Source organism: Rhamphochromis sp. 'chilingali' (assembly GCF_963969265.1).
Source record: "Rhamphochromis sp. 'chilingali' genome assembly, chromosome: 3".
NCBI lineage: Eukaryota > Metazoa > Chordata > Actinopteri > Cichliformes > Cichlidae > Rhamphochromis > Rhamphochromis sp. 'chilingali'.
The window spans coordinates 44,478,884-44,503,264 of record NC_137931.1 but is presented as its reverse complement, the minus strand read 5'-3'; the positions used below and the strand labels follow the sequence as shown (position 1 = coordinate 44,503,264).

The window sequence follows — 24,381 nt, the reverse complement described above, 5'->3', positions numbered from 1 at the left end:
CATTATTCTGTATTGTTTTATACACTGCATCTCCTGTACTCTGTCTTTCCTCTTGTGCATGTATATGTTTTATCTTCGTGTAAGTTTTGATGCATTGTTTGTTTTCTCGTTGACCAGAGTTTGTATTTTGTACGATGTGTTTTCACTGTTTAAAATCTGATTTAAGGGCATAAAAGTTCTTCCCATCAGCCAATCGCGTCTGCTTTCATTTTCGCAGGAAAAAGAAAATCACAACAACAACAGATATAGCATACTTATTATCACTGCTCACTTGCCAAACCTGTTACATGGATAAATAAAGGCCATCATCATGCACCAAAAATCCCCACTACGTGGACTGAGGCGTGGTGACGAACCCTGCCAAGTGACGTTGCATCAGTGCGGTCACGCTACCAATGGGAGAGGAGTTAATCCGGAAAGGGGCGGGGCAAACGTCTGCTCTCGCGTTTTCCCGCCCGGTACGTCATCAGCTGTTTGGACTGATCGATAACAGAAAGCAATGGGAGCTTACATCAGCTGTCACAGGCTTTGACTGCAGGGATTTGGCTGGCGTGGAGTCCACGTTTGAAGGGTTTGTTGCATTTGTGGTTTTATTTTAACGTCGCTTAAACAGTCTCTGAATACAGTTAGCAACTGGTCATGTAAATCGGTTTAGCAAGCTATCTGAGTTCTTTCTTGCTAGCTGGGGCTAACAACAGCTATAGTAGGCAGCCACCGCTAGCTCTGGCTTTTGTAATGCCGTAATGATCTTTTATACAGAATTCCCTCCTGGTAACTAGGACAACGTTGCTAATGTTAAGTAATTATCTAAGTGGACGTTGTTGGCTGTCCGTACACATATTTATTAACTTCAGTATCGATACAAACTGCTGGTATAACTCCATTAGCTAACAGCTAATTATCAGTTTTGTGTTTTTCTAACCGAAACATAACATTTAACTAGTATGAACTAACTAATTCAATAAACTTTGCTGTAAGTGAATATTCTGCGGTCATGTAGATGAACAGTAACCGCAAACTCAGAGCGATACACAATGTAATACCAAAGAATGAAAGAAAGAGGAAACTGGAACACATAAGCTAACGCTGGGCGGTGTCTTCTCCATTGCTCTAGCCTTTTGCCTCATCACTGCATTGTATTTAGTTGTTACGTATGTTTACGTGACTAACTATATTTGTATGTGGCAGTTGGCAGATATGGTGAGGCACGGCGTGATGACGGAGTTGCAGCCCTTCCAGCCCTCCCTCCAGGTGATCTACTCTATGATTAGTGGTGATTACAAAAGCTGACTTCCTGAAACATGTCTGATAAGATAAAAGGACCAGAAAATGGTGCACAGTAGTTTCATCAAAGCACTGTGCCCTGTTGTTTGAATGTTTCTGGTAAAGTTCAGATAAGGCCTGTCACGGAGTTTCCAGTATTATCATATTGATCACTGTTTTGGCAGACTGCCATAGGTGGTTGTAATGATCAAAGTAGTGGTGATGCATCCCTATAACTGCAGTTAGTCATTTTACAGTTGCAAGCCTATGATATGTACAGAACATTTTATTATATTATGGATTAGTGTTTATTTTTAGTATTTATTACCAAGGCCAAATTAAAATTTTCCTTTTTTGCTTTTTTCATTTGCTTTTTCTCTACTGTACCAACATTGATCACTGGCTGATTTTGCACTATTCCCTCCCCCTGTCCCCCCCGTATGGCCTCCTTCTCTGTAACAGGGTAACTCCCTTGCTTTGGGCCAAGTAGGGCAAAACTGTGGGAGCATTCAGGAGAACCGAAATACCTCAGAGGAAAGACAGAATCTTTCCCAAGACCCAGCAGGTACAAATGCTTTACTTTTCCTAGCATTTCTATAGCTTTGTAAACTTTACAAAGCGAGAGCACTGTGAAAAAAAATTGCAATGTTTTAATTTGTGTGTATGGATTCATTTCTGCCTCTACAGAGTGTGAAAAAAGCCAGCCAGTGAACATCCCAGATACAGGTAAACGAAAGAAGAAGAAAAGAACTAGAGCGACAGACAGCTCCACTGGCACTTTTGATGGTAAGTAGGCTAAAACTGAAACACATGCAGTACGTGTGAAAGCAGGAAAATTGACCAACACTTCCTATTTTCTTCAGATCTCTACAAATTGACTCATGAGGTGCTCGGCCAGGGAGCATATGCTAAAGTTCAAGGATGTATCAGCCTGCAGAATGGACATGAGTATGCCGTGAAGGTAAGTAGGGACAGTTTTGCCAAATTTAAATGTCATTTGAACAGGTTGGGTTGCTCTTTAATGGCAACATTTTCTTTAAAGCTGTACTGCATTTTTTTTTTTTTTTTTTAAAGTCAATCAAAATGTCCATTGAATCACAATTTCTGCTGCTCGCCTTCATAGATCATAGAAAAGAGTGCAGGACACAGCCGCAGCAGAGTCTTTCGAGAAGTGGAGACTCTTTATCAGTGTCAAGGAAATAAGTGAGTTGATTTTTGTCTGATTAATATTTAAAAAAAAAAAAATGAGAGAGAAAAGAAAACTTATCCAGAATAAAAACAATTCTGATCACCTAAACATATCGTTGTCCAGGAATATTTTGGAATTGATTGAATTCTTTGAGGACAACAACTGCTTTTATTTGGTATTTGAAAAGCTGCGTGGTGGTAAGTGTGAATAATTAACACAACAGTTATGTAATGCAAACAGAGCTGTTGCCAGATGGCTCATTATGAGCGCACAAATATACCCGTGAGTGATCCTCTTCTCTTTCTGCAGGTTCTATTCTTACACATATCCAAAACCGAAAGCACTTTGATGAACTGGAGGCTAGTAAGGTAGTGAAAGATATTGCCCAAGCTCTCGACTTTTTACACACAAAAGGTAGGTCAAAATTCAAGCAGGTGTTCTGCTGAAATCCAAAGGAAATAGAGGTTTTGTTTTTGTTTTTGAGTGTAAAGGTGACAGTGTTTTTGTTTGCAGGCATTGCCCATAGAGACCTTAAGCTAGAAAACATACTCTGTGAATACACTGATCAGGTAATTGGCATTTAATGAGTTGAGAAAGGCATTAATTATCCCTTAAGGTTTATAATTTAACAACATAATCATATATTTACTCTCTTTCTACTTAGGTGTCGCCAGTAAAGATCTGTGACTTTGATCTAGGAAGTGGAGTAAAGCTCAGCAGTGCCTGTACACCCATAACAACCCCAGAGCTCACAACACCAGTAAGTGTCTAATTCTAAATTGTCGGCCAAGTATAGACACATAATATTGTCCAATTAACTAATAAGGGATTACACTGACTTACCTCTTCTTTGCTTTTGATCTTTGCCCTCTCTCAGTGTGGCTCGGCAGAGTACATGGCTCCAGAAGTAGTCGAGGTGTTCACTGATGAGGCCTCCTTCTACGACAAACGCTGCGATCTGTGGAGCCTCGGGGTCATCCTCTACATCTTACTGAGTGGCAGCCCACCCTTCACAGGACACTGTGGCTCTGACTGTGGCTGGGATCGGGGAGAAAGATGCAGAACATGCCAGGTATGCCCCCTCCAATCAGCACTGTTGTTTAGCATCCATCCCATGGATAATTGCTCAGCTCAGCAGTGTTTGCACCAGAGATTCACTGTGTGTCCCCGCTTATCATTCTGAAATGAAGACATTATAAATAATATAAAACTACAGACTAGAGGTCTTAAAAGAACACATGCTCTGTAATGCCTCCTTTAGCTGGCATTACAGCTTGTTCATCTTAATGCTGGCCTCTTTGATTATCATGTCCATGGTAGACAGTTCAAATAAAGTAACTAAAAATTTTTCTTTTTTTGCTGTATACTGGCTTAATTAAGAAACATAATTAGTAATGTAGGTAAAGTTAGGCTTAGATGTAGGTTGAAATCTCTTTTTAAAAAAAAAAAAAAAAAAGAGAAAAGCCGATGTATAGGAGCACTACGGCTGATTTGGCTTTAGCTGTTGACCCATATGTCAAATGCTCTTATGTGAATTATTCAGAAAAGCCAAACACTTTCAGTACAGTTTGGGGTTTTGTTTTTTTTGTTTTGTAGTAGAGTATTAGGGCTGAGAAGAAATGGGAAGAGGTTCTGTAGATTTACCAGGGAAAACCTTGTTTTAGCTTTCACTTCATCTAGATGGATGTCGTCGGTTCTTCTTCCATTATCTTGGCTTGAGCGGAGTTTTGGTTTGGTTTATTGAATTTTGTGCTGCTTGGAGAAAAAGCTCACTTTTGTAAAGAAGGTGTGAGGTCTGAATTTATAATGCACAACAGAATGACAACACCATTACAAAAATGAATGCAGCACAATAATGCAGCGTGCGTGCGCGTGTGTGTGTGTGTGTGTGTGTGTGTGTGTGTGTGTGTGTGTGTGTGTGTGTGTGTGCGTGTGTGTGTGTGTGTAAATGGCATGTACTTATCAGCAGGTTATTTGATCTTCTCCCCTCAGAGTCACCTGTTTGAGAGCATCCAGCAGGGCAAATATGAATTTCCAGACAAGGACTGGGCCCACATCACAGTGGGTGCCAAGGACCTCATATCAAAGCTGTTGGTTCGGGACGCCACTCTGCGCCTCAGTGCTGCTCAGGTCCTCAAGCACCCTTGGGTGCAGGGGGTGGGTATAATTACATTTGAGCACTACTTGTCTAATGTTAGACAGCTGGAATTATTGTCCTTATTTTCCAGCTGTGAGTTTTTTTTTTTCTTTCTTTCTTTTATTTATTTATTTTTTTCCAGAATGCTCCAGAGAGAGGTCTTCCAACTCCTCGTGTTCTGCAGAGGTCTGTCTTTATTTTAGCTCCGTTTCTGTGGTTGAAGTAGAATCAGACCTTTAGTGTTTGTGGTTTTTCATAGGAAACTAGAGTTTCTGCACATACCTTTGTTTATGAACAACTTTTTTTTTTTTTTAATTTTGAGAACAATTTCAGGTTCTCTCTGCTTCAAGATGGTTTTTGTTTTTGTTTTTTTGTTTTTTAAGATGGAAAATATTGGGATAGATGAAACAAGGATCTAGGATACTTTATTCTAATCACATTATTAAAGTGAGAAGTGGCAGAAATGTGCTTAGATGTCTCTCATATCTTTTTCTGCCTTCTTTCTTGTTCTAGGAACAGCAGCACCAAAGATCTGACCCAGTTTGCAGCAGAAGCCATCGCCTTCAACCGGCAGCTATCCCAGCACGAGGAGCAGCGGGAGGACGTCGGAGCCATTGTTTGCTCCATGAGGCTTTCTCCTCCTTCTAACTCCAGGCTGGCTCGCAGACGGGCACAGTCCAGTGCTCTCCGGCACGGAGACTTTGCACCCACTTCAGATGACGCCACAGCCTGAGGGTCCTTAACCTCCTTATCGTGTTATCTGAATAATTTTAGTTACCTCCTGTGTGGATTTTTATTTTTATAGGGAGCCTTGTAGGATTGGTCACACAGTATGGAAAGTGTCTCTGTTGTTGAAAGTCCTCTCCTTGGCCAGTATTCTTATCAGTGAGAGTTTGAACATCAAGTGCGCAGTTAAACCTCAGCTTCTGCCTACTAATAGAAAACAGTAAAACTTCCAGGATTTGGCCAGGAGTTACTTTAAGCTGATGAGTATTTTTAACAAAGGTTTGATTTTCTTTCAGAACAACTTTGGCTTTAAGAAATTTATGTATTGTCTTCACAGGTTGGGTTAGTCATCGTTACCCAAAACACCAGAAACTGCTCTCAGTGCCAGCAGTTTTTACTAAAATACATATCAACACCAAAAACAGCATTTTAAGAATCAGGACAGCTACGCAGCAGCAGCTGCTGCTTTAATGCAATATCGTCTTATAGGTAGATTTTATTTTATTTTATTACTTGTTTTTCCAGCTGTGAATTAGTTATTTTATTTGAAAGCTTTTTAGTGACTAAAGAAAAGGGATTTTTTTTTGTTGCTTTTTTAAAGCATGTTTTCTTTTCTTTTCTTTTTTTTTAATTTTTTTTATATGATTTTTATGTGTGAATGTATGTGATTTAAGTGATAAAAACAGACAACACTTAGAGGAGTCTGAGGGTTAAACAGGGCCTTTCCCCTGTTTTACCTGTTGACTCTTTTGTCGAGCTGTGTCTTCATGACTACCTGAGAGTGTGGCTGGAGGTTGCAGAAACTCATGGAGTGAGACTGGATCTTAAAGTTTTTTTTCTTCTCATGTCAATACAAGCTACCTGCAGCACTGATGTACTTTAAAATAAATATCTTATTTAGTTTGCCCAGAATGGGAGGTTCTTGTGTTTTTAAAGCTTCACCAATGATATGAATTTGACACTTAAAAATAGTATTTATCTTTTCAGCGCTTTTGCTATAACTTCTCGTTGGAGGTCATGTTTGGTGTTGTGATGCAGATTATTCCAAGAGGTTTTGCTTAATTTCTTATTGTCTTAGTGATCTTATATATATATATATATATATTTTTAAGTCTAAATTACTTGAAATGTGAAAATTGCATTTGTTTTAAGTTTTATGCAGTTCATGAGACTTAAAGCTGAACTGTGGGACTTTTATATATGATGTTAATGTGTGCACACAAAGATTATTCACCCTATGAGCAGCAGGTATGGTCTCTGTATTTTGTAGTGTTCCTGATTCCTGGGCTGGCTCGCTGGCTTAGATCAACCAGCAGTGACTGGGTTTGCCAGTCCTCAAAAGAGCTGCAGCTAAAGCAAATGGTGTGGCTTAAAAAAGTAGAACGGGACTGAGCGAGATCGTTTGCTGCTTCAGATAAGTGTCACTGGGAGGGAAAGCGGTTGACAGCGAGTAGAAACGTTTAGCGGTGGATAAGCCTTTCCTTGTTCTAGATTTGCATCACAAGCACTTGTTGATGGTATCTGTGTAATCTACCTGTTACAAGCCCTGCATGGCTGGTTTAAAGGGATGAGAGAATAGTTTATGTTACACTAGTGAGATACGTGATTCCATTCTGTGAAGTGAGTTTATAAAACTGTTAAATATTTTTTTAATCGTCCCTGTTTTGATTTTGTCTGTGCCAATGGAAACTGTTATGGATGAACTGAGAATTCTTTGATATTTTCTGATTTTTGATTTTGTTTTTAGAAGAAGCTACTTTTTCTTTATGTTGTCTTATAATTTAGACTGTCTGTGTTTGAATGGGATCTCCAAAGGCTCCTGTTTATCGTACCTTACAAAGTTTATGTGCCAGTGCCAACTCATTCCCTTATTTCACACTGTTGCCATGGACAACCCATCCCTATAGCAACTAAGGGCCTTCATAGGCTGGCATGAATTGATGGAGATTTGCTCAGAATGAATACACATGTTAGGAAACGACTGCTTGCTATGATAAAGCCCCCACACTAGTATGATTCATAAAAGAAGCTGTTTGTTTCCCTCCGTCTACTTGAGATGGCCTAGAATGAGATGCAGTAATTGGTATGCGATTATAGAGTCGCTCTGAAATGTGTCAAAGCTCATATGGGGTCCTATGCATAAAGCTCTCATGTGTAGAGCGTGTTTTCACTGGCATGTTGTGTTCTCAATAAAAAGCTCTTCTTGTCTAAGCTGTGTTACATCAAGACAATATTACTGTGTTGTGCACTCAAAGGTCTCGTTCACAAGACGTGAGCAAATGGATTTTTGTTTTCACTGCAGCAGATGTGCTTTAGTTTACAAAGATTTATTTCAGTCAGGAGTGATAAATGGTAACAACTCATTGTTTTGGACTAAACAGCTGAGGAGGGGACAGGAGATGGTGAATAACCTCTACGCACACTGGTAAGAAACAGAGGCCGTGTCCTTGCTGAGACTTCTTTGAAAAGCAAAGGAGAAAGAGGAGCGAGGCCATAGTCTCGAGCCTTTTTTCTTTTTTGCACTTTAATAACCCAGGTTTCACAAACTTTTCCCATCATTAGATTTAAGGAAATAAACATCAGATAGATGTAGGAGTGCAGTGGTGTGTGTGTTTCCACTTTTCCCGAGAGCACCTTTAATGTGACACGTTAGAAGCTTAAGCACTTCAGAGGGTGATGGCTGTGATTGGGCTGTTTGTTTGAAGCAGCTCCACAGCGCAGCCAGTGGCCGATATTCAGCAGTGCATCAGCTGCAGATCACTCCGCTGCTCACCTGCAGGAGGAGCAGATCACACCCGCCGCTCCTGTGCAACATGACACACGGACAAAGCGCCCAAACGGCCAGAGTCATGTGTCCGATGTAAGGTAAGCGACACAGAATGGTGCAGAGAAATTTTGCAGCAAGTGTTGCTTTCAGGTTTGTGTGTGTGTCTGTGGACCATCGGCGAGAGAACAAGACTGTTTTTATATTTGCAGATTCTCACTTGGCATTATCAGCGTTGTTGCCTTCGATGAATTGTATTCGCGCTTTAATGTTGTTGAGGTTTAAAGTCTCATAACTAATGCGTTTAATTAGACGGGAATGCTCACAGTTTTTTAACAGCTAAGAAATTACTTTGGAAGAAAAAAAAGTTGCCAGAGTTCAAAATCAGAAGAATGAAAAGTCTTTAAAACATTTGCACTGCTTCTAAAATGTGTCATGTTACTTTTCAGCCTCTCTTTCTAAAGAGATCAAATGATCTATTTTCAGCCATTTGTCTGATCAACAGCTTCTCTGAGCTCTCCTGAGACATGGTGCTACCTGAAAAAAACTCCAGTTCATCTGCTCCCAAGAAGACCCCCGAGCAGCATGCTCCGAGGCACCAGAGCATGCCCTCTCCAGCCCTGTGCTGCGCCTGTGGGCTGTGCATCATGCTGGCTGGCATCAACATCACCCTGGTGGGAGCTTTTGCGTTTGGTACCTTTATCCCTACAAGCAATCCTCCCATCTTCATTGGGCCTCTTCTTTTACTCATAGCGCTGGCTTTCTTTACAGCCTGCTGTGTCATCAGCAGGAGACCTCAAGCCCACACTGCCCATAAGGCCAAAGGAGGTGAGAAATGGGCGCTGATGAGGATGGGGGCAGTTGCTTTTGAGATGGAGACGAGCGAGCACACGCTTCAGGACACGACAGCTGTCCAGCTCAGCCCCACCAACTCCCCTAGCTCATCTCACAAATCCAGCTCCATCCAAGGGGAAGCCACTGCCCTGCCTTCCTGTCAGGATGAAGCCACTGAGCAGCACACAGAGACCTGTGGCACTGGTGTTACTGGAGATAAACCCACTCTGAGCTCTGACTCCCGGGAGAGCACTTCCACATAGATCAGATCACTACATAGCGTGGACTTTGTTCTGTTTACACTGTCTGGCGTGACTGCAAGGATTAATTGCTACTATAAGTTATAAGCTAAGTCGTACTTTATTCATGCCAAAGTTGGTAAACTCAAATAACACATGACTTAAGTAACTAGAATGATGGCGTGGTAATATGATACAAGAGCGAAAAGGCCTGCAGACTCAGCCTGTGAGCGTAAATGTATTGTGCAAACTCCCTGATAATTATTCCGTGTGTTTCAGGAAGTTGTACTTTTACTGCCCTGTCCCAGGATGTACATTATCTTTCCAGGAAATGAAACAGGGAAGGAGATGATACCGTAATCCAAGTGCCTGTGTTATGTAGTTCTTGTTGTAGAACACATCTAGTGATTGTGTATTCATTGTGTATTCGTTTCCTATGGATTGATTTTGGTTAGTGTTTGCCACCTTTGTGAAGGAGGATCAGTGCAGTTATAAAAGCCGGGTGAATGCAGTCACAGCTTTTCTACACACTTCAACATAACTTTTCTTTCTTCTTCTTATTTCCTGCACCAGCTGCTTTGAGTGATGGTGTAACCTTGAGCTGTGCTAAAATAGATTCAGGAGTGTTTTGTGAATTTCTCTACTTGTGTTGTCGTGCATGATTACTACAGGTGCTAATACATGCTTGGGACCCCTGTATATTTTATAAATATAGATACACTATATACTTCTGTTCAAGTTAAGAGTTATCTATTCAGACAGCTCACTAAAACTATTAAGGATGCTATCTTGAGCAAATTATAATAATAATACTTCTACTGACCCCCTTTGTGAAGAATACACAGAAACAAAGCCACTGGAACTGTCAGGCTAAATGAGAAGATGCACAGGCTGTGATGATAAGTCATTTGTTATCTGAGTAACCCCAGCAGGGACTGTACAAACGGCTACGTTGCCCATCATTTGGCGTCTGACCCAACAGCTGCTGGCAAATGCGAAAGCCCTGTTTACTCATCGTTTTACATCAGCTGTCCTCAAACACAGCGTGTTCCCCTCACACAATCAAACCACGGAAAAGATAACACGGTGGCCAACGCCCACTGTTATTGCAGTGTTTTTTGAGTGGATACAGGCAGGCTGTGTGGGTGTCTGTAGTTATTCAATGACTCGTTTCTGTAAAGAAGGTGACATGTCTTGGCAACCTCAGCTCAACTAGTAATGAGGTCATGCTGCTCTGAAGAATGGCACAGCGGGATTAATTTAGCGCAGGGCTGGGTTTAACTCAGCAAAGGTTAATGTAACTGAGCAATTTTTATCTAAAAAAAATACTTCCATCCATTCATGCAGACTTGATCCTAACCCCACTATCATGGATGAGAGGTGCGCTAAACCCTGAACAAATCACCATTCCAAGGCACATCTGAACTTTTATCCATAGATATCATTTTCTTCTTTTGACTGGCCGCTTTAGGAATAGCTATAGCAGGTCATCTGCCTCCATCCCAGCCTAGCATCTCAGCCTCACCTCTCTACGTTCGTCTCCAAACCGCTGTCCCTCTGATATACTCATTTCTAATCTTGTCCATCCTGGTCACTTCAACAAAATACTTAGCATCTCTAACCCTAACCACCACCAGATAAGCCTCCTGTGTACCAGGTCTTACTCCCATTGTGTATAACCAGTTGCCCATCCCTGTTGCCAAGTGCTGGATCATAGTTGGTTGTCTGATTGTTGTTTTCTATCGAATACTGTAGTTTGTAACTTGCATAAAGCACCTTAAGGCAAGTGTTTTTGTGAATTTGTCCTATATAAATAAAATGTAATTGAATTGAACTACTCTCTTGCAGCTGCTTCTTTTTACCGTAAATGTGGAGTTTCTCTTTATACTTCCTTTTTGTTGTTATTAGAAAGGCTTGCAGGAGTGTGCATTTCCAGTTTGGTGCTCTGGTTTTATTCTCTCTGTTCAGGATCGAGGCATTTCTAAGCCCCGAGCCAGAGCGCAGTGTGCAGTAAATGGCAGACAACTTCCTGAGGCATGCTGGAACATGAAGGACGCTCTGAGGCTAAGCAATGACTGGAAATTTTCTCTGACCTGTGTTGTCACTGGGATCATAATAGTGGAAGTATTCCCACAGAAGCCTCCAGGAATAGGAATTATTTATTGTCTGTACTGGACACAGGTCAAGATCATCTCAAGGAGCACCCACTCCTGTCTAACACAAAGGGGGACGTTTGAGAGAAAATCAAGTAAAGCAGAAACAAAATGAGTTTTATTCATAAAAGCATACAATTAATTTTGTTAGAAAAAATGGAGCAATCGTGCCACAACTCTAAACTTTAAGAGTAACGCAAACTCAATAACCTATAAAGTAGCTTTAATCTATTCTAGTTGATCTGATGGTGATATATTATTTGTAAATTAACTGTCTTTGCAAAGCTATAAAAGGTTTGCAGCTACCTGTAAAACCTAATCATAAAAGTCAAGAATGACAGTTTGGGGTCTGTCAGCCACTGAAGTAAACCTTTTAATTGTTTTCACCAGAATATTACTTATGCACTGTAATGATGCATCATCATTAATAACAGTGTAATGCCCTATAAAGCAATATATCAGCCAACAGATGTATTTTAATTTTACTCGTGATACTTTCTGTTGATGATGATGTCTTTTTTCACTTTTTCACAGAAAATGATCTCATGTCTCTCCTCCTCCACACAAGCACAGAACATCTTGACATTTACTTTTTCTTCTTTAATTCAAACATTAAACACTTTAATATTTATTTTCATATATTTTCTACACATCAACACACTGCTGCAGGAACATTGCTGTAAAGTATTTCCCTACCCAAAAAACCTACCACGGCTAGCATATTAAATAATAAAATCCAAATAAAAGTGAGTAATCGTCTCATCATCTTTCACCACATTAAATTGATGTCTGACAGTTTTTATCTCTGGACACAGAGATACAAGCAGAGTCTAGACAAAGTGGATACAATGAACCTAAAGAGCAGCAAGTTTGTTTAATTTGAGCAATGGTTCAAACTGAATGTTCGTTGCTTGATTCAAAGTTAAAATCAGCTTAAAAAGAGTTCGGCTCAGCCGGGAGATATATCTGATCTCATGACTCCACCCTGTGGATGAAAAGCAGTACCGTATATCACTGCTTTATAAACATGGGACAAAACTTATGAAAGTCTGAGCGATTTTTGTAACAATGCTTCTTGGTAATACATTTTTTACGGTTGAAAGAGTGTTTATTTCCACTTAAATATGCCCTCATATTTTTATATCGAACATCGAGTACCCATCAGCGCTGATAAATGCAGTAATGCAGATGCAATAATTACGTATATCCAATCTAAACCTAACATTATGGCCAGCAGCTGTACTGCGTGTAGTGATAAATTATCTGCTATTCTCTTCTTAGTAGTTACTCCAAGTCATGGGACGAACATTGCAGTACTACTGTGCCCAGACCCTGAATCTTTTGACTCATCGGTAAGTATTAAGTCTGTATAAAGCTTCTCCAAATAATTCTTTGCTATATACTAAACAAGTGATGGGACTTTCCTTTTATTGCATTTTGTATGTATAAGTCTACAGATGGCATAACAAACACCTAGATAACTAAAGGACTGTCGGACAGTTCTTTATATTATGTAAGCCAAGATGTTTTATATTTGAAACACACACAAAGTTGGTTCTGTGGGTTTCCAGCAATCTTGCAAGATGCCTTTGCAGGGTGAGTGTCACTATGCGCCGTTCACTGACCCAATATGTAAACATAGCTTTAAGTGTGCATTGAAATGTGTGTGTGTAGTGTGTAGTGTGTCACTGGTGAGTCTTGCAGTAATTAATAATTATAATGAATAATTATTACCTCGCGCTCTCCCATCCAAGTCTGTGACTGACTCAGTCTGATCATGTTGTCCTCGTTCGACTCCACCATCCGGGCCTTTCTGTGTGGTGTTTGCACGTTTCCTCTTGTGCTAGCTTATTGCAGTCGAAATCAGTTGGGTAAGGGTAACTGGTAATTCTAAAATGCGCACTGGTGTGAGTGCGAACGGTTATATGTGTTAGCCTTGCGACAGTCTGATGATTTGTGCAGGTGGGTGGATTATGTATTAAATTCAGTGTTCAGATTATCACCATAAAAAACAAAGAAAAACAAAAACGCTAATATGAATATCCCCAAATCAGATAACTGAGAAAAAGTATTTATTTCCTTTCTTGGCCTGTATAGGATGCAATGCTCTTTTAGGACACTAGAGGGCAGTATCGTCGTTCTCACCGTGTTTCTGAGCGCGATAATCATCCAAGGTACACTAACCTTTCTTTCTTCTTCTTCTTCTTCTGTTTTTGGAGGGGTGGGTGGTCATTCGGATTAATGTGGTGGTGAAGGACATTTAATTAGTAATAAGTAAAATTTAACTCTAAAAAGTGTAAGAATTTGACGCTTTTCTAGTTTGTACCCCAGAAGAACATAATTAAAGTGTCCCCAACCTAGCAAAATGAATACCGCAGAATTAAGACAGTCTCGTTCTAATATTAACGTAATGGGCAAGTATGAATAAAAAAACAAATGTAAAACTGCACAGGTCCACGTTGCAGAAGTTTTAAACTGCACCTTTGCAGAAAATTTAAAATTTAAAGTCAGTATCATCCCCACAGAGTTTCTCTCCGCTTACTTTGAATCTAACAGTCTAACAGTGAAATTATTTTATAGCAGAAGTCAAATGTTTACATTTAACGCCTTCATCCGCATTTTTCATAGATTTCTTTTTGCATCTTTTTCTTGTGCCTCTTTGTGTGGAACAAAGTAATTCAGTACAAAACATGTTTGAGAGCTTGGATTTTAAAAGCATAACGGCATAATCTGCTAATTCACACGTGCTTAATGTCAAATAAAGAAAATGATCAAGCAAAAAAAAAAAAACACCTTTAAGAACCAATAAATAAAAAGCGATAGGCTTTATTTTTAATTAAATACTCTATCCAACTGCTGATTTTTTTCTTTAATCAATATAGAATATTGTTATCATGGTAGTAACATAACGGACTTTTCATTACACCAGATGGGTGGTCACTGTTATTATTATTTTTTCTCACATTCACAGTGTGTGGACCACGAATGCACCACGGCCTCTATCTGTGCTTTCCTGTTGGTGGCTGTACTGCATCGTCCTTGGGCCTCCTGTGATCCTCCTGTGGCTCTGAACCACGTCCAGGTTGTCTCAGAGCTGCTGCCTGTAAAAATGCATTTCCCACAGGTAATACACTACATTCCCAGATAACAGGAAGCTAGAACAATAGCAAGGTTACCGTGTCTTTGCATCCTTCTGTGAACATAATCATCACCAGGTGAGTGACCCAGTGTGTCTCATACACACTGAACTTGTTACAGCTCATAAATAGTTTCCTCCTCCATCTTGCATAAGCCATTTGTCTTTCCATCCCACTTCTGTTGTTGGGGGAAACGGGGTGTTTAATATATCCCACCTCTGAAGATGAAGTGCCATTAATTTTATCCTTCTTTTCAGTTTGCGCACTGTCCCTCCAAACAGCGGCTGCCTTCTTCTAATTCCTAATGACTGGTGTGAGTGCTGACTCTGCTATTGTAAAACAAATGATATCTCTGTCCTGTTGGCATAATCCTAATCTATTTGAATGGAAGGGACTGCATTAAAATGACAAAGGGGAGGGGGGATATTTCCATCTCATGATAAATGTGCAAATGTCCACCAAAGCTGAATCAGACACCACATTTTAATGGCCTGATTGCACGTTCATTTCTCGCCTCATTCTCTAGCAGCTCTGCTCTTTCCGTTTTCAATGTGGAGCTGGTCATATTTTGTCCCAGATTAGTATAGATGACGGCTGACAGTTGCCTCTGCTCAAGGTATTTAGAAGACATAATTCATTCATAGATCTAGAAGTGCTCCCATTTGTCATCCCCATTTTTTATGCTCAGTGTCTCCTCCGTCGCTCATTCCTCTGGGCAGCGATGTGCGTGTGCATGTGCGTGTCGAGGGAGATGAGGGCCAGAGCAGTTTTCAGCTGCTGTATTAGCTGGCATATGCAAGCAATGAATTATAAGGAGGAAAAGGAGTCAATTATCCACTCCTAAAAGAAGGGCAGAGCCTGTGTGGCCTAGGGGCCCCGTTCCATACTTACCAAATCATTTCGTAGAAAGGAACTCCAGGAGACCTGGAGAGGAGACTGAGCAGACAGCACAATCACACGCACACACGGACGCACACTTACACCTACGGCTTCGACCCTCTCAGCCTCAGCCTCACCCCCCTCTCATCACTGTGCTCACTGCGCCTGCTCATTGCGTCCTCCTGAGTTAACAAGGACGGGCAGCGATGTGTTGGATCCATATGGTAATAATCCATTTTATACACACCAACTCCTAAAACTGATTTCGGCTGAGCAGGAATGGCCACGCCGTGACCGTCAGCCATTTTGCCGTGTCCCAATTCACTCCCCTGACTCCCTTCGAATCAAAATGGGGCTCTGATTGACTGTGCCGCTCCGACTAATAGAGTGGATATGGTAAATGAAATACCCAGCACTTTCATTCCAAAGTCTCTTACCCCCTGTGTCCCCAGTCACTTTGCCTTGACATATTTTTAGAGATTGAGCGCTCTATCCTGTTTTTGATGAGGATGGGCCGAGTTGAGGTGCGTGCAGCGGCAGTGGCGGTGATGCCCCGAGAGCAGCCGGGACCCTCGGACACGGGAGGCCATGCTGACAGGGTCTCTGCTGAGTGACAGGGCCGACACTTAGGGAAATGAGGTCGTTAGACAGCATTACGAGTGGGCTGATAGCTCGGTAATGGGTTTTAACTTCGGAATTTAACACAGAAGCCCACCGGGGATGGGTTTGATGTGTAGGCGGACAGGTGGGTTCCCACCAAATAACGAAGGCAACTCTCACGGGCACCGGAGAAAACTGACTTCTTCGAGAAAGAGGGAATGGAATGAGGAAAAGGAAAGAGCAGGACGGGAAATGTTCTAAAAATAAATTGCACCACATGGTGAGCCTCTTTAACACAAGGAAATCAGGAAGAAGGTTTCACTAGACGAGTGGCTTTTGTTTTCGGGCTTGCCCTTCCCTTCGGGCTTACTAAGAGAGATTTACTTTCCTTTAAATTTCCTTTAAATGTCTTTACAGACCCAGTGGAAAATCATCTCCAGCATCAAGATGATTTTCCAAATCTGTTATGGCTCAATTACAGAAGGTAGTGATTTCGAAAACAATGAACATTTTCCATTTTCTTTGTTAAGTTTCTTTGTTAAGTCAGGAGGTTTATAATTTTGCACGCTGTACGCACACAGCTTCCAAGCTGCCTTGAGTCTTAAGTAAATTTAGTGCATAACGATAAACTCTTAAGTTATAAGACATAGGCTAATGCGTAAGGGTGTTAAAACCAGTGGGATAGTTTAGTGGAGATTAAGGGACGTATCAAAGACTTGTGTAAAGCTCCATCAAGAGCGAGGCAGTTCGGTGGGCATCTGCACACGGTAGTTTGAAAAAAAAGGGGGCAGAAGTGACTCACAGAGCTTTGGCAGCCGTGAGTGACTGATAATGTCTCAACATCACTCCCATTACTCCTTTTGGCCGTGCTGTGAAAACGAATGGTCCACTTTAGTGCTGCTGTGGAACTTGCTAGTTCTGTTCAGGAGGAAGATTTAGAAGGGCATTATGGCCGTCCAGCGGAGGGCAAGACAACTCACAGGAGAGGATGAAATGGATGAGGTGGGGTAGAAAGATGACGGCAGTTTCATTCTTTCCCGGACTTGGTCTGGGGGAGATGAATCATGCTTGGCCTCTGTGAGAGGGTTATGGAGGGAAAAAGAAGGTCAGGTTTCCATGGCAGGATTTTTCACTAGAGCAGATGAGAAAGCTTGGCAATACAAATCAAGTCAAAAGGCTTCCCAGTGTGTTTCTGCGTCGTGTCCTGCAGGCATCTCTTTCATGGCACTCCAGAGAGTACACAGTGAAGTCAACCTCATCAGAACAGTCCAGCTGGTGAAGAAGTGATTTCTGGTTTATTAGAAGTAGAGGTGTGTGCGTGTGCGTTATGTGTGTGCAAGCGGCAATCTCATTTGTGTTGATTTCCAAAGCATTACCTATCTTTCACAAAATGCCGCTGCTCCTTTAATCAGCATCTGTCAGAGGATTCATTATGCCACTTTTAGTGAGCACAAAGCCTTTCTGCAGAGCTGTGAAAAAAACCAAGAGAAAAACAACAGCTCCTTTCACTTCCAGAGGTGTGGATGATTGCTGCTGCTGGTTTAAGTGACAGGTAAATTGCAGGTTAAGTGGAGAACACAGTCTTTAAACAAGAGACTCTAGGCTCCTGCAAATCCTCCTTAGTCTTTAATCTGAATACAAAAGGCAGGGGCGGGGGTATTAAATCTGACCCCTCAGTGTTCTGTTTGTTCCATACTCCACTCAAGGGCCCGCTGTAGCCGGCAGAGTCCCAGGTTTGCATTTTCCTTTATGCCATGTGGCGGCATTTTAAAAACAACACCGTCAAACAACACTGCCTCTTTAGTGGCTAACTTTGAAAGCATAAAGGAAGGCCCGGAGTCACCGGCTTCTCCAGTCTTATCAAACTCTAGCATAAAATGTAGTTGGGATGTTTTTGTAAAAGGGACTGTTTATTAAATTGTGGATGAAGCACCATAACGCAGCACTATTATCACAGTTCTGCTGTGGAGAAAAAAACCCCAAATCCTTCTTTATTTAGTAGCAATGACGGTTAGAAAGAGGAGAAGGGGCCGGGGTGAGGCAGGCGGTTAGGGCTTGTCGAGAGAAAGGCGCTTTGGGTTGTCAACGTTTTAGAGGCTTAGAGTCAAACCTATCCGGGCTCAGGAGAGAGGAGTCTGGGTGTTAGGCAGGCAGAATGACTCCTGATAGAAGGAGTTTGCGGCTCAAGTCGAGAGGAATCGTCTTGGCTCCCGGATGAGGCGAGGACTAATTGATTCTCTGAAGTTTCCTGTCGCAGAGCCCGATTACAGGTATGACCGGATTAAAAAAGGAGAGGGAAAAAAAACAAGGGATCTGGAGGAGGGAAATGGTAAAAATCAAAGAGAAAAGAAGATGAGGGCTGCCATAGACGGATCAGCATCGCTTATACCCACTGATGTGTTTGCTTGTGTATTTTGTTTGTGCGTGTGTGTTGGTATGCACATGTAGACACACTGCGGTGCAGCTGTGTTTGATCTCGGTACTCAGTGGCAATCATCAGGTCACACTGCAAGGCCCCTTTCTCTGGTGTGTTGCACAGGAGCACATTGTGTTGTAGCAGCATGCTTCCCATAATCACTCACTTCTGGTTAACACGTCTCAAAGCCAGAGGCATGTGTCTCGCCTGCCCATAACAGTCCATGACAAGATTGAGTACTGAGGCATGTGAGAGCCATAGTGAGGCGAGCTCTGAGAGAGAAGCCTTCAGGAGAAGGAGAGTTAGGACGCATATCTAGACCTAAGCTGTCATGCGTGCAGCTGTAATGGCTTGTTTAGTGGCAAAGTCCAATCTAGGGCCCCAGAGAGCCATTATTCCGGGACTATCGATTGGGCCCTACGGCCACCACAACTCGGGCCCCTGTCCCTGATCCTGTTCAGTAATAAGCGTACTCATGTCAAGGTGGTAATTATCATTGATCTGTAGCCGCTGTGACAGGGCAGCCGCCCCTTGCTGTGATTCATACGCTACATGGGACTACTGGACTTGAGGCACCAAATCACCAGTCTCATAGCCACATGCAGCTTCTGGTGGCACTGCCATGCTGCGTCCTGGAAACAAAGGCGTTAGGAGATGGATGTCAGCTTTTTTTTGTTGCTTCCTGGGTGGCAATTTTATATAAGGCTAATTGTGAGCAAGAGTCTCGCATGGCATGAATTCTGATGCTAACTTTGTGCTGTTTTTGTTCAGACAGCAAAGTCACCTGCAGGAAGTTAAAAAAACAACAACTTCTCTTTATTGTTTCTTCTTCTTCTCCTCACCCATTGTTGTTTGCCCTCACGTTGCTCTCTTACTTGTGCAGCAGCCGTGTGCTGTCTACTCTCCCCACTTTCTAAGCAGGGAAATCAATCACTGCTCCTATGCAACTCTGTGGTAACCTGCGGCACAGTGACAGAAGCAAAACACAATATGTCAGAACACAATGTTATTGTACTATGTTGTGTAGCCACAACTGTTCAAGCCACAAGTGTTTAGCATGGCTTTAGGATGCTGCGTCTTTGGGGCAGACTGGAGTATCTCAGCAGCTTTAAGACATTTCAACTGTTTTCTCTGAAGGTTTTGTGTGGACGTTATGGAGGACCAAAGATAATGACTTTGGTAATCCCCTGACTTAATATTTAGCACCTGCAGCTGTCTAATTCAAGTAGAGCTGCAAAATTACAATTATTCCAGAAATGCCAGAAGCTGCGTTTTCTCAAATGGCCACTTGAGGCTATTGAGGTGTATGCCCATCAGTGCTGGGGTTGTTACTCAAGAAAACAATGTATTACTCTTCTTGAAAGCAATTTAGAATGTTACATAATTGTTACATAATTGCAAGCTAAGGAGAAAATAATGAATTAAACTACTCATTTCATTACTGTCTTGTTACTCTGTAACAAATGACCTGAAACGCACAGTCACATGATTATCAGTTAACAATATAAACCTAGAAGCTACAGTCCACGCACCAACACAAATCCCTCTCCTAATGAGGACACACATGAGATCTTTCTTTTAGTTTTTAGGTATGAACACAATGCAGAGAACACATAGCAAAGATTCAAACCAGTGTTCAGGGTCTGCCTGCTGAGGCAAGCGCTCAGCTTTAAATTATCCCGCTGGATTCTTGGCTAGCTTAGCATTAGCATTCTGTCTGAGAAGATGCTTGCAAAAACCTTGAGTTGCTTTAGCATTATTATGCAGTTATTTCTGTCCTGGATGAAATCAGTTGATTCTAGCGTGAGTGCGCAAGAAGCAGAAAAACATGTTTATTTGACGTTTCTTTCCCGTTTTAGAAACCTGACATGCCGATAACCAAAGAACCTTTGTAATTCAAGTTATGACATCATTGTATACCACATAACTGAAAAATGTAATTTGATTTCAGTAATGCCCAACTCTGTTACACACAACACTAATGCTCATAGACATCTGTGCTAAACGCCCAACTTTAGCAGAAATACGTTTACAGTACTAATTTCTCACTTTGAGTGTGCTAGGCTTCAACATTCCTAAATATGATATATAATATGATTTGCTTTGTATTTCACTTTATTAATAGACCATCCAAGAATCTGTGATCCAGCTTTGATGAGTGAAATTTGAATATTTTATTCGTATGTTACTTATCAACAATGCTCAGGTATATGCTCCGTATCTCTATGATGTGCCCCTACAGTCTGTTGATACAACTTAATAACCAAACTTGACAGAATTTGCTGATGACCAATCTTCCCAAAATAAACTCACTTCACATTTCACAAGATGACAAAAACCATAATGCTAAAAACTGAGGTTTTAGGTTGAATTTGTAAATCAATGAATGGTATCTAGGCAGTCGTTTTCATGTCTTATTTAAACTTATTTAATTAATTACACTTTCCTAGTATTCGTTTTTATGGCATAAAGTCAACAAGTTGCTGGAAACATTCCTCAGAGATTTTGGTCCATGGTGACATGATAGCATCACGCAGTTGCTGCAGATTTGTCAGCTGTGCATCTATAACGTGAATCTGTTGTTCCATCACAAGACATGGTGTATTATGCTGGAAGAAGTCATTAGTGTGTAACAGAGGGATGTCAGCAAAAATACTCAGGTTTATCAAAGAATATAGCCACACCATCAGCAGCAGCCTGAACAATGGATACAGGAACAGGATGGGTTTATGCTTTCATGTTGTTTTTACTAAATTCTACTTGTCAGATGAGGCACTTATAAAAAATCTTCTAGTAGATCATTTTAATTGTGGCCTCAGTTTCTTGTTCTTAGCTGGTGGTCTTCTGCTCTTGTAGCCCATCTGCTTCAAGGTTTCATTCAGAGACGCTCTTCCTTGGTTGTAAAGAATGGTTACATGAGTTACTGTTCCTATCAGATTGACCCAGTCTGTCCATTTTTATTTGACCTCTGGCATCAACAAGGCATTTTCACCCAGAAAACTGCTGTTTATTTGATATTTTCTCTATGTAAACCCTGGAGATGGTTGTGCAGGTAAATCCCAGTAGATCAGCAGTTTCTGAAATACTCAGACCAGCCCATTTGACACCAACAGCTATGCCACGTTCACACGCATGTCACACCTCTCTTTCCCATTCTGATTCTAGGTTTGAGCTCCAGCAGGTCGTCTTGACCTCGTCTATGTCTCTAAATGCATTGAGTTGCTTCCATGTGACTGGCTGATTATCAGGAGTTTTGCACTGATAAGCAATTGAAGAGGTGTACTTAATAAAGTGGCTATAAGCATGTCAACTATGATCAAATTATTCTCTTATTTACAGAAAAATCTTACTTGACGCATACCACAAAATCTTTATTTTTGCCAGTTAGCACTTAGCGCTAGTTTGCATGTTAACCTGAATATAGTAAACATGCAGCAATACCTGTACGCATGGTGTTGTTGGACTACAGCCTCTAAGCTTATTTTTCTTTCCTACTTTTGCTGTAGTGCTATTAACAGTCAACAGAACTGCACACTCTATGTCTATTATACTCTTGCTTGAGCTCGTTTGTACGGTTTCATCATTCATTAAAAGTACTTATATTGCGCACACATGGTAAAGCATCTCTTGGAATGACAGGAAAACAGTAAGAGAAAGACAGAAATATACAGAAATGATGGGTGTCTCAAAGCAAGAAATCAGTTTCCTTTTTGTAAGCACTGGAGCGGGACTTGTGTCACCTGCAGACCAAACCCCATTTCCTCTGATTAAGTCCGGTGAAATATTCCATTTGTCAGTGTCACAGCCCCGACGCGTTGCTGCAGTGAGCAGCCAACCATGTCTGTTGACTGTGTCATTCTCGAATTTACATCAGGCATTGACAACATCATCATATAGCTAATGTCCCCTTGGCTTGCTCTTGCTCAACCCTTTGCTCATGCTCTTTAGTTTGTTGTTTTTCCCCTCCTGTATCATTTGCCTGTCTGTGTCCTTTGCACCTGGTTGTTTTCTGGATCCACTTGTGATTTCCTGTGCAGAGTGAAACCCAAAGAGTTTGGCTGAATCTGTGGTCTGGCTACTCACCCAATGACCAAATCTAAAGGGAGTTTTACTTTTATTTTATTTTATTTATTTATTTTTATCTGCGTCTTGAGCATCAAGAGCTAACATCACTCAGCCCTCAAACTCTCATGCGTGTGATCTAACCCCATTAGCAGCCAATGTCTTTTCAGGAGCAGAGCTGGCATGGTTCAGAGCGGATGGAAATTTCAATCTCCCCTCTATCATTTTCCCTATCATTACTCCATTCACCACCATTTCTCTCCATCCTGAGTCCCAAGAGGCTGAAAAGGAGGGCATTGTGCACTCTGTTCCCAACTTTAATATGAGTACAGCAAAAAAAAAGAGAGAGAGAGAGCGAGAGAGGGGGTGTTTATACATTATTAGGGGTCTATTATAAGGCAGCTATCACATTCCGCCTCTTCTCTCCCTTTCCCTTTCATTCCCACACTCTCCTGACAGGTAGCGGGCGGCTGCCTTGATGACTAGACTCAATCACCTGTGACAGTTTTGATTTGATGTCACTCTCTGGGTCGCTCTATTTGTTTGAGCAGTTAAGAGGTAATTGTGTGACATTGGCGGTGGAAGACGTGCTTTGGCGGCGCACCCGCTGAACCGAGGGGACGAGTCGAGGGAGTGTGGCAATAATAAATGAGGGCTATTTCCCTCAGAATGCCAAGACTCTGTGCATGTGTGTGTCCGTGTGTGTGTCTGTGTGTAGCTGATGGGGGGAACAAGACAGGGCGATGAGCCCCTCTACCCTGGGGGAATTCAACTGTGAGATGCACATTGAGGTCGCCTGCACCCACTCTGATCATCACTTTCACTGGTCTGAACAGAATTGTTTCTGTGCATGTTTTCTTTTTCTTTCAAAGATGAGTTTGGGTGTCACTCTGAGGAACTTCCGAGCTCTCGAAACAAGTAATGCAGTATTGCTTGTGGGTCTTGGTGGTTGCTGAATTGATCTGCAAAAACACATTGCGTTTTAAGGGTCAAGAGTCAAATGAAAATGTGAGTTAAGCACATTTGCATTTTCTTTCTGCAACATCACTTTGTTGGCATTACCATGACGGTGCACGAGGAACAGAATCCACGGTGAGAATAATTCAGATATCAACCAAAACCTCAGAATGTTGCATTCACTGACTTTAGAGTCAGACCTGTTACAGATCGTCAACTTTTCTTTATTATCAGGTGTGTTTCCAGAATCACTAAAAACTGCTGTAATCAAACCTATACTGAAAAAGGACAATCTTGACAAGACACAAATGAACAACTACAGGCCGATCTCAAATCTCCCGTTTTTAAGTAAGATCATTGAAAAAGCAGTTTCTCAACAGCTCAGTTACTTCTTAAAACAGAATAATTGCTACGATGCCTTCCAGTCAGGTTTTAGACAGAACCACAGCACTGAAACTGCTCTGACCAAAGTGTTTAATGACATATGTCTGAATACAGACAGTGGAAAAATGTCAGTCCTAGTTTTACTGGATCTCAGTGCAGCATTTGATACAGTTGACCACAACATATTACTCAAACGACTGGAGAACTGGACAGGTCTTTCAGGAACTGTACTAAACTGGTTCAAAACATACTTAGAAAACAGGAAATACTTTGTATCAATAGGTAACTTCACATCTGAGCAGACAAGTATCACATGTGGAGTTCCCCAAGGTTCCATCTTGGGACCCCTTCTGTTTAACATCTACATGCTCCCACTGGCACAGATTATAAACAACAACAAAATAAACTATCACAGCTATGCAGATGACACACAAATATATATCACAATGTCACCAGGAGACCGAGGCCCTGTACAGGCTCTTGGTAAATGCATTGAGGAAATCAATGACTGGTTGTGCCACAATTTTCTCCAGCTAAACAAAAACAAAACTGAGGTAATAGTCTTTGGCGCCAAAGAAAAACGATTACAGGTCACCAGAGAACTTCAATCTATACATCTAAAAACCACAAACCAGGCGAGA

The 24,381-nt window shown here is 41.5% G+C and overlaps 2 protein-coding genes across 4 annotated transcripts; both read left to right on the top strand.

Annotated features, from left to right (window-relative positions):
- Positions 1 to 418: 418 nt before the first annotated feature.
- mknk1 (MAPK interacting serine/threonine kinase 1) lies at positions 419 to 5,911 on the top strand. Its single transcript, XM_080877632.1, has 14 exons — positions 419 to 571; positions 1,189 to 1,251; positions 1,726 to 1,828; positions 1,951 to 2,049; positions 2,127 to 2,224; positions 2,387 to 2,466; positions 2,576 to 2,649; positions 2,762 to 2,866; positions 2,966 to 3,021; positions 3,117 to 3,212; positions 3,330 to 3,524; positions 4,445 to 4,609; positions 4,732 to 4,775; positions 5,103 to 5,911. Exons 2-14 carry the CDS (start codon positions 1,198 to 1,200, stop codon positions 5,320 to 5,322), a joined length of 1,389 nt encoding a protein of 462 aa, XP_080733758.1. The 5' UTR covers positions 419 to 571; positions 1,189 to 1,197; the 3' UTR covers positions 5,323 to 5,911.
- A 2,159-nt stretch (positions 5,912 to 8,070) lies between these two features.
- Positions 8,071 to 10,928, top strand: LOC308393394 (transmembrane protein 275-like). Of its 3 annotated transcripts, none has more exons than XM_080877114.1 (2): positions 8,071 to 8,180; positions 8,585 to 10,928. In XM_080877114.1, exon 2 carries the CDS (start codon positions 8,607 to 8,609, stop codon positions 9,174 to 9,176), a length of 570 nt encoding a protein of 189 aa, XP_080733240.1. In that variant the 5' UTR covers positions 8,071 to 8,180; positions 8,585 to 8,606; the 3' UTR covers positions 9,177 to 10,928. The 3 variants fall into 3 exon arrangements, with proteins under 3 accessions (XP_080733240.1, XP_080733241.1, XP_080733242.1); XM_080877115.1 differs by having other exon boundaries at positions 8,100 to 8,180; positions 8,566 to 10,928; XM_080877116.1 differs by having other exon boundaries at positions 8,106 to 8,175.
- The last annotated feature ends 13,453 nt before the right edge of the window (positions 10,929 to 24,381 follow it).